A 10,934-nucleotide genomic window follows, 5' to 3' on the forward strand; every position below is an offset into this window, starting at 1 on the left:
CAAGCCTGGGAATCAAGTTTGAAACAAAGGTTAATAAAGTTCTTTGCCTAGTAAAAAAAAAAAAAAAAAAACGTGAAATACTTAAACCAAACTACTTATATTTTGAAAAAAAATTTTTTAAGGAATAAATAATATCGACAAGGTTCAAGAAGCCTTGCAGAGAAAGGGAGAATTCCCTACTAGTTGGTTTTGCTTCGTAACTCATGGTCCAGGAAAAGCTCCTGGCCAGGACAAGAAGGATATCCTTAGCATTTTATAGAGGAGCATTCGCTTGGGTTTAGATATCTCTCTGAGTGTGTTTTGGCTTCAGGTAAGGCAGTTTTGTAGTTGCATTTGCCGGTATATTTGCATAGTGTTGGGGCAGCCATATCCAGACTTATATCTTGTCTTTGACTTAAAAGTCGTACGATTTTTGACATATTTTTTACCCTCTTAGTATTTCACTTTCCTTACCAGTAAAATGAGGAAAATGATAATTTTCTCACGAGGAGTTTTAAAGATTAAAAATTACATGTATAAAGTGCCAGTTACAGTGCTTGGTAGCAGGCATCAGTCAATGAAAGTCAGGTATTAAGTACACAAGGTAGAATTACGATTCTGCCTATTACAACTTTCTGAGTGAGGGTTTGGAGATGATAGTGGCCTGTAAAATTATGCAAGAAGTTGAATTGAATCAAAGTGGGATCTCCGAGATAGAAGCCCTTACTGAATTCCACTGACTGCTGTCCACGCTGTTGCCAGAACGTCTGTGACAGAGAAGCTTGTGCACTGCTGCAGCTCCCTGGCCCTGTCCAGAAACATCCCTGATACGCATTGTTCAAAACCTAAATGAGGCAGTAGAGATTTGAGGATGGTAATGGTGGCTATGCTAAAATCTCTTCTTAAATGATTCTCTTCAAATTTTAGTGAGCATCAGAGATCTTATTCAGTAGGGCTGGAGCGAAGCCCAGAATTCTGCATTTTAATAAGCAACTGCCTCCCTTTGTAGGTGATTCTGATGCAGGTAGTCCACAGTCTGCTCACCTAGCTTTCATATGCTCCACATATGTCCAATTATATTAAAGAAAAGCTTTATATTAGTATGCTGTCTTTTATCAAGAGCTACTGTGAGCATAGAACATAGAACATTTCCGGATCATTTGTAAAATGAAAATTTAAAATACCATATTTCAGAGATACATCATGAGCTTACTACTTTTGCCCATGGATGCCATTAAGGATGCGTCGTTCAAGTCTTCCCACTACCAACATGTCTAAGTCAGAGTCTCTTAAATAGCCCAAATAGCTACAGAAGCTCTGCATCAGATGACTGAGCTTTGAAACAACCAATAAGCGTCTGGGGAGCCATTCTGAGTAGTGAGGAAAGCTCATGGGCTATATGGCAATGAGAGACCCGAACACCAAGCATTTGGTTTGTCACAGATGGCACTGTGGAGGAGGTGGATGCAGCCATAAATCAAGGCCACACAAGGCAGATAAAAGAGTTGTGAAACCAAAGAGGGATGTCAAGAAAAGATTCTCAAAGACCAGGTGCCTGGTTAACTGTAAAAAAGAGAGGAGCTTTACTTTTTTTACCTTTGAGGACAGCCATGACTCTGGATAAGATTGTCTCTCAGAAATACCGTAAAGTACATAGCCACTACCATGAAGTATGGAAAACCATGTTGAAGAAAGAAATGGTTAGTACTTCAGCCAGCCAGAGAGATCAGAGTGGTTCTGGAAACTTTGGTGGTGGTCATGGAGATGGTTTTGGTGGGAGTGACAACTTTGGTCATGAAGGAAAAATTTCACTGGTAATGGTAGCTTTGGAGGGGGCCATATTGGTGGATATGCAGGCAGGAGAGATGGCTATAATGGATTTAGTAATGATGGAAGCAGTTTTGGAGATGGTGGGAACTACAACAATTTTGGTAATTACAACAACCAATCTTCAATTTTGACCCCATGAAGAGAAGAAACTTTGGAGGCAGAAACTCTGGCCCCTGTGGTGGCTGAGGCTACTATGTTGCCAAACTATCAAATCAAGGTGGCTAAGGCATGTGAAAGTTGCCAGTACCAAAATGGAGTGATTTATGTCAAAACCCTAACAAAGTGGAGTCAGGAAGCCATAAAGAAGTTCTCACTGCACATGCCTATAATATACCTTATCACAAGAAATTCCTGCAGGTCCCACATGCCCCACTTCTACACTCACCCTGCAACAGAGCTTATCACAGGAATTTTTCAGGCCTGCAGTAGTTCAGACAAGCCGCCGGCACCAGGACAGTTACTCAGCAACAGCTAGCTCCACCAATGAACAAATACCAACTCCTGCAGTGAGCTTCTGTGACCTGTGAGCTTTAGTTCATGGATTTCTCTTTGTCTTTAAAAGCTTTCCCTTTCCCCAGCTCCCCTGGATGCACCAGTGGCCCGTCATAGCTTGCATACCCTGCAATTGCAATCCCTCTACTATTCCTAGATAAGCCTGTTCTAAAGAGCCTGTCTTTGTGAGTTTCTTTTTACGTTGACAGGCAGTTCCAGTAGCAGCAATAGCTATGGCAGTGGCAGAAGGTTTTAATTAATGCCAGGAAACAAAGCTTAGCAGGAGAGGAGAGCCATAGAAGTGACAGGGAAACTACAGGTTACAACAGATTTGTGAACTCAGCCAAGCACAGTTGGTAGCAGGGCCCACCTGCTACAAAGAAGATATGTTTTAGACAATACTCAGGTGTATGGGTAAAAAACTCAAGGACCGTATTTGTGACTAATTGTATAACAGGTTATTTTAGTTTCTGTTCTGTGGAAAGTGTAAAGCAGTCTTAACAAAGAGTTTTAATGTGTATGTTTTTTTTTCCTTTGCACTCATCCTGTTGATTGCCAAATGTCATAGGTCTGATCATGATGTTCAATAAATGTCTTTTTAAAAAAAAATTTTTTTTTTTTTGAGACGAAGCCTCACTCTGTCGCCCAGGCTGGAGTGTAGTGGCGCGATCTCGGCTCACTGCAACCTCCGCCTCCCAGGTTCACGCCATTCTCCTGCCTCAGCCTCCCGAGTAGTTGAGACTACAGGCGCCCACCACCATGCCTGGCTAATATTTCGTATGTTTAGTAGAGACGGGGTTTCACTGTGTTAGCCAGGATGGTCTCAATCTCCTGACCTCGTGATCTGCCTGCCTTGGCCTCCCAAAGTGCTGGGATTACAGGCGTGAGCCACTGCGCCTGGCCTAAAAAGTGTTTTTCACTAGGTGTAGTGGCTCATGCCTGTAATCCCAGCACTTTGAGAGGCTGAAGCAGGCAGATCATTGGAGGTCGGGAGTTTGAGACCAGCCTGGCCAACATGCCAGGCCAACATGCACTCCAGCCTGGGACAGAGTAGGACACCGTCTCAAAAAAAAAAAAAAAAAAAAGTTTTTCATTTCATAGCTTCATGTCCCTTATATATAAAAAGAGCTACTCAGAGCCTTCTTTGTGAAAAATTAGAGAAAGGGCAAACTATAGCTCAGGGGCCAAATTCAGCTCTCAACCTGTTTTGTAAATAAAGTTTTATTGAGACAGTCACACCTTGTCATTTTAATATTGTTGTGGCTGCTTTTGCACTATAGTAGCCAAGTTGAATAGCTGTGGCAGAGACCACATGACTCCCAAAGCCTAAAATATTTACTGTCTGGTTCTTGACAGAAGACATTTGCCAATCCTTGGATTAGTGGACAGAAAACACATCTTTCCTTAATGATTTGGGGTGAATTCTTCATTGAGGATTCATTACCATTTGTGTCTAGGCTACCAGATTTGTTAAGGGAAAGAAACCTCACTGTAGCTTCTGTTTTCTTTCAAGAAATAGTCTTTTACTCACCAATGAGAGAGAGATTCCTAGAGAAGCCTACACCATTCAGGAAGGAGGGTGGGAGGGAGGGATGGGATGTCTCTCTGGTTCAGGGGCTGCACACAGAAACTTCACTTATAATCCTCACCTGGTCAGGCTCACAGAGATAGATGTATTATCTAGAATATGATTTCCTTACTTTATATATTGGAACATTCCTTTTTCACGAAGACATATCTGGTGCTTGGGACATCTGGCCCTGGTGTCCACAGACATGGAAAGGCAGAGTGGTTATCAGAAAATGTCAACCGACTATGGAACCTGAGCAAAACCAGAGTCAAGGGCTCCACCAGCCTGAGGCCAGAGCGACCTTCCCTACCCGAAATGTGCCCCCCTCCCAGCTGATCACATTCATACCAGCCTCGTGGCCCTTTCTTTCAGCCCCCTTTTGTTCACATTCAGTCTTCAGATGTTACCACTTTCAACTAAGTTTCTACTGTATTTTACTTTCAGTCAATCCTTGTTTATATTTCCCACCTCTGCTCATCTTGCTTTTGTACTGGGAGGAATCCTGAGTTCTGGGGAAGTGCCTTATTTCATCCCCATGTGTCAATCACATTTATCAACTGTATTGACTTGACCCAATCACAATAGAGTTAGCCTTTTTTTGCACACCTTGGCATTGCTGCATATAATAGATTTGAATTTGAAATTGATACTTGAATATACTTAGCAGTGTTTTCCTGTGCCTCCTCCCCACCCCTGTTAATCTATGTAGTGATCAGAATCATCCAGATAATCAACAGCTGAAGAATGAACAAGAAGAAAGTATCAAAGAAAGACTTGCAAAAGTAAGTTTTTTTTTATATATGATAGTTTCTTCTTATCTGAGCAATGCTTTTATAGTTAGTATTTATGGTTATATATTTTAGAAATCATTTTACTATTGAAATTCCTGCCTTTTCTGTATTCCCACTGTTTAGCATGATATTTACCATCAGTATTTAGACACAGCTGAGAATTAAGAATTTGTCTTCATGCCTAGATAGCAAGCCTGCTGCTCAGCATACACACATATAATTCTCCATTTAGAAGCAAGTACCAAGGCCTGTTTGAAGCCTTAGAGGGCATAGTGCTTGAAGTCTTGGAAATAGGTACTTCCTTTATGTATGTGTAGCTGGGATTGTGAAAACGGATATTGGTTTGATTTTATTCACATGAAGGAGAATAGGCTGGTTCCTTTCTATCTTTTTAAAGCAATGTTATTTAAGAATCTAAGTCATCTTTTTATTTTCTTTTTTTGTATCTTCTTATAGAGTAAAATAGTTGAAGAAATGCTGAAAATGAAAGCAGAGTAAGTGTACTATTTTGTAATTCAAATTATTGATCATCTTTTCCTTATTCTCCTCTAAAGGAATGATATACCACAAGGTAGGTAACTTCTTTCCTTCTGCAGTAATAAGTGAATAAAGGGATTTCTAATGTGAAGCCACTTCAAAAGAAATCTTAAAAAAATAAATAGCAGGAAAAGCTTAGCTTTCCTTGAGGAATTGATAGGTCTTTTCCTCATGGACAATGAGAACAATATAACTACCAGGTGTCCCTTTTCACTTCTGCTTCTGGATTCCCTGATTTAAAACCTGAGGCCCTCTGAGACCCAAAGATCAATACTCTGATTTCTTCTGGTCTAGACCTTGGGTCTCTTTATGTTTTCTAAAGCCATGAGTTTAATTTATTCAGTTTTCATATTAATTTATGTAGCCTTATAAATGGCTTCAGTCTTTGATGAACAGGGTGTACTATATTTTCTGTAAAATTCAAACTAAGTAAGCTGGTTGACATTAACACAAACAAAACATTAGAGAGCTATTGGGCTTTTTCTGGGTAGATATTCCTCAATAGGGATAGAGATCTTCAAACATTTTTGCTTATTATACTGATAGATTTTGAGACATCATATACCCTCTTACATATTTTTGAAGTTGACTTTATATCTAAAATTTTTCATTATAAGTTTAAATTGTTACAAAGAATAGACATTCTGGAATATACAATATAGTGACATTGGAAAATAAAGCTGTTGGCTGGGTGCAGTAGCTCACGCCCTTTGGGAGGCTGAGGCAGGTGGATCGCTTGAGCTTAGGAGTTTGAGATCAGCCTCTCATGGACAACATGGTGAAACCCTGTCTCTATTTCTAAAATATTTTTTTAAATAAATTTTTTTAAAAAGAGAAAAGAAAATAAAGCTCTTGCCATTCTTTTAAACGTATTTAACTAATTTGCTGCTTTCTATCTGTTTAAAAAATACATGAACAAATTTCTAAGTCTAAAATTTTATGTTTTTCCTTTGTAACTGAATTTCCTTTCTACACCCTGCAGGATTTTATATTGATTTAATATATTTTCTGGAAAATTTTTTTATTGATAACGCCATCATACTACTTAACAATAAAATATATGTATGTACATACATACACACACACAAATTGAAAGTAATTTGTAAAAATTTATTTTAATCATATGACTTTGTTATATTTCCAATTGAGTTCACATTACAATTACTAATCAGTGTGCCCTAAATTTACTGGAAATTTTTATAAATAATTATTATACGTAGGGGAAATTTTAGTGGAAATGCATCTCTTAATGTATTTTAACCTAATGCTTTTTCTTCAGTCAGCTCATTTTTCTGTTGTACTCAAATGAGACAGGATTCAGCATCAACTCTATTCCTATTTTCTGCTTTTATAGATTTAAATGCTGAGAAATCTTGTTCACATAGTTAAGTAAATGGCAGTGGAAGGAGTTTTGATAGGGTACTATCTTCCAATTATTTGAACTTTATGCAAGTAAATATGTCAAAAATTACATGGTGATTTACCATAAAAAATTCTTTTTAATGATCAGCTGACAAAGACCACCCAATTTATGAAAGATCTGTTACCCAATCATTGAGTCATTTGCTTCATAGAATCAGAGTATACATAGGAAAACAGCCTTTTCAGCTGTGTATGAGCCATTCAAAGTCCAGCGCCTAGCTAATTAGTGGTAAAGCTTAAGTCAGAAACCCAGATTATTTACAGGATTTTTGAGAATCCAGCTAGTTAGTTGAATTACAGCTATTTTAGAACTAATATCTATTCGAGGTCTTCTAGCAAAAAGAGTAAAAACTATTTAACTTGTATAATTTATTTCATAGTCTAGTAACCAAGAGTCTTCATGATATGCTGTCTCTGGAACATACAGCAAGCCAGACTTCACTGCGGGCAAGTGAAGCACGCTTCAGCAAACGGCATGCACTGTTTTATCAATCCCAGCCTACGACAGCAATTTTAAACGTTATGTTATCCATATATTTGTGAAGATGCTTTAAAAAGTAATGGGGAACCAATACAAAGCCAACAATGAATTAGGAGAGCATCAGTGCCCTTCTCCCCACACTGTCCTTCTGAGATCCACAGAATGTAGTCCAAAAACAACTTGCCTAGAAATTAGCTGGGCCTTAGTGTATTAAATTTTGTGTATTATATTATCTTAGCAATCAACAGCTAGAAATTAGCTGGCTTTGGTGTATTAAATTTTGTGTATTATATCATTTCAGTAATCAACAGCTAGAAATTAGCTGGCCTTGAATGGTGTAATAATACATCATTTCAACAGTCAACATTACATTTCATGAGCATTATAAAATAAAAAACAGGCCTGGCACAGTGGTTCACACCTGCAGTCCCAGCATTTTGGGAGACCAAGGAGAAGAGGATTGCTTGAGGCCATGAGTTTGAGACCAGCCTGGGCAACATAGCAAGACTCCATCTCTACGGATAATTTTAAAACATTAGCCAAGCACAGTGGTGCATGCCAGTAGTCCTAGATACTCCAAAGGCTGGAGCAGGAAGATTGCTTGAGCCCAGGAGTTGGAGGCTGCAGTGAGCTATGACGGTGCCAGCGTACTCTAGCCTGGGCAGCAGAGTGAGACCCTGTCCCTAAGGCAGGGGGTGCGGGGGGGAAGGCATTTGTTTTGGAAAACTTACAGGATTCAGACCATTTTATAAAGTCAGTGAAATGTATATGAAGTGTATAAATTCTAAACAACACATCCTTGAAGAAATGATTCGCGTCCCACTGTCTGAGGACCAGTTTCTGAAATCAGAAATGATCAAGATAGGGGATACTGAATAAACCATACAGATTATAATAATACTTAAATTACATTTGCCCCAAGTGGGCTGAACCTAAACAATTTTATTCTAAATTTTTATTGTTTAGAAAATGCTTTGAGGAGTTTTCCAAAATGAAAGTCTTGGGTAAAACAAAACCAAAAAAAGCATATCTGATATGTAGCACTTACTGTCTTCTTTTGCCATCAGCAGAGGAGGGCTAAAGATTAGTAATACTTTCAAATCAAAATTCTGGCCTTGAAGGACACATACCTAACTGGAGCACTGTTTTATGATTATGTTTCTTTCAAATACTATAAAGTGATACCTATTCTTACAGCCTAGAAGAAGTCCAAAGTGCCCTTTACAACAAAGAGATGGAATGCCTTAGAATGACTGACGAAGTTGAACGAACCAGAACTTTGGAGTCTAAAGCATTCCAGGAAAAAGAACAACTGAGATCGAAGCTGGAAGAAATGTATGAAGAAAGGGAGAGAACATCCCAGGTGTGCTAGTGTGTTGGTTTTTTCATGATACTTAGAACACTCAAATGAATAGAACTAATTGGCGTAAAACTCACTTCTGTGATTGGGTGTCCTTAGTTCAGAGTTGCTTTATTGTATGAAGAGTTGTGAGGCCATGAAAGTTGGGATTCTGGACTCTCTGACTTCCTGTGCTCCTGGAAGGCAAGAAATAATGTAACTTTAAAAGAAAAATTAAGACCTACTTCTAATTTTTCCCTCCTTGGATTTGATTACCTGCAGGAGATGGAAATGTTAAGGAAGCAGGTGGAGTGTCTTGCTGAGGAAAATGGAAAGTTGGTAGGTCACCAAAACCTGCATCAGAAGATTCAGTACGTAGTGCGACTAAAGAAGGAAAATGTCAGGCTTGCTGAGGTAAACCTAAAAATTATTCTGAATAAATTATGTCTGGTTTAAAAATGATTATTTTATTAAAACCAAATTAAAACTTAATTATTGAATCAGTTAACTTCTTACTTCAGGGAGCTTCCTGAATTCACAAAAAAAAAAGTGTTCATCGTTTGCTATTCTGAGCCTAATTCAATCAGTTACATTTTCATAGACAGCAGATTCTTGTTAAATGTTTAGTTTGCACATGGAAAATTCCGGTCTTAATTTGAAATATACACTTAATGAATGCCGAAAAAACAAAAACAAAAAACACACTTCCTGTAATAATTAGAGCCTTATTTTTTTTCTTTTTGTTTTTTTAAAATTACTTAGGAGACAGAAAAGTTGCGTGCTGAAAATGTATTTTTAAAAGAAAAGAAAAGAAGTGAATCATGAGGATTCCGGTCAACTACCTAGGCATCACCTTGTTTGAAGATGTTTCTTCTCTTTTATAAGTAAGACCTACTCTTGGCCACTTAGGAGAGCTGTATTAACGGACCTTAATTATTAAATGTGTATAAGGTGGTGGTGGCTGAACCTCAAGTTTCTGATGAACATTCTGCATCCATATACACCATGCATCAGTCAGCAGTCTGCTAATAAGTGGCCCACTTCAAGGCTTTGAATCAACTGTAAGAGAAAACCTTTTGTCTTTGTAAAAATAAAAGCCTGTAGCTAAGGTTTACAGTGGACGTTAGCCAGATCATTTTCTTCTTAGATTATGCCATAATCTCCTTTGATTCTTACGGAAGTTCTAACAATATATGGCGGTTCCAACACCTGCAGTGAGTTTAATGACTGAGACTTAGTAGCAGGTACAAGAAGCAAACTTGTTAATATAGATTATTTTTGTATTCTTACTTTAGGTATTTTCTTGAGCATTTTCCATGACTGTAAATAAAGCCATTTTTTAAGATAATAATTAAAGTGACTTACATTGTTCATTCTGTTGTTCATTGAACACATACTTAATGAACACCTACAATATGCCAGGCACTAATCATCAGTGAACAAAGCAAATAAAATCTTGCCCTCAAGAAACTTCTATGTATCGGGCCTTCTTTCTTTTTTATTGAGACAAGTATTCCATTTTATGGATATGCTACACTATCCATTCACCAGTTGATGGATACTTGAATTGTTTCCAGTTTAGGACTATTATAAATAATGGAGCTATAAACGTTCATGTATAAGTCATGGTGTGGACATATGTTTCACATCTCTTGAGCACATGCCTAGGAGTAGAATTATTGGGTTATCTGAAAAGCATGTCTTTACTTTTTAAGACCTTGCCTGTTTTACAAATTTACCATTTAGGTATACCATTTTACATTTCTACCAACAGTGTATTCCAGTTTCTCCACATTTTCACCAACACTTGTTATCGTCAGGTTTTTTTACTGCAGCCATCCTAGTGGTGTGTAGTTATATCACTTGCATTTTCCTAATTATTAATGCTATTGAACATTTTTCCATATTACGGAATATTACTTGGCAGTAAAAAAGGAACATGCTACAACATGATGAATCTCAAAAAAATGCTAAGAAACCAAACCCAAAAGACCACATATTGTATGTTTTTATTTATATGGCAGGTCCAGAAAAGGCAAAATTATAGAGATAGAAAGTAAATCATTGGCTGCTTGGAGCTAGGATGGGAGTGGGAATGACTGGGCACAGGGAACTTTTTGAGGTGGTGGAAATGTTTTAAAATTGCTTTGTGATGATGGCTGCACAACTCTATATTTACTAAAAAATGAACTATACAGCTGGGTGTGGTGACTCACACCTGTAATCCCAGCACTTTGGGAGGTCAAGGCAGGTGGATCACTTGAGGCCAGGAGTTCAAGACCAGCCTGGCCAACATGGCAAAACCCCATCTCTACTAAAAATATAAAAATTAGCTGTGTGTGATGGTGTGTGCCTGTAATCCCAGCCACTCATGAGGCTGAGGCACAAGAATCACTTGAACCCGGGAGGCAGAGGTTTCATTGAATCAAGATTGCACCACTACACTCCAGCCTGGGCAACAGAGTGAGGCTCCATCTCAAACAAAAAACAAAC

The 10,934-nt window shown here is 38.2% G+C and overlaps 1 protein-coding gene across 1 annotated transcript in view; it reads left to right on the forward strand.

Moving 5' to 3' along the window:
- KIF15 (kinesin family member 15) overlaps nt 1-9,792 on the forward strand; it is a 105,019-nt gene extending 95,227 nt beyond the window's left edge. The window contains 5 exon segments of the mRNA XM_011952691.1: nt 4,581-4,653; nt 5,119-5,156; nt 8,300-8,465; nt 8,724-8,855; nt 9,204-9,792. Of these exon segments, the coding sequence (XP_011808081.1) occupies nt 4,581-4,653; nt 5,119-5,156; nt 8,300-8,465; nt 8,724-8,855; nt 9,204-9,266 (472 nt within the window). The 3' untranslated portion in view covers nt 9,267-9,792.
- Nucleotides 9,793-10,934: the final 1,142 nt, after the last annotated feature.

The sequence above is a fragment of the Colobus angolensis genome, unplaced genomic scaffold (genome assembly GCF_000951035.1).
Source record: "Colobus angolensis palliatus isolate OR3802 unplaced genomic scaffold, Cang.pa_1.0 Scaffold344, whole genome shotgun sequence".
Taxonomy (NCBI): Eukaryota; Metazoa; Chordata; class Mammalia; order Primates; family Cercopithecidae; genus Colobus; species Colobus angolensis.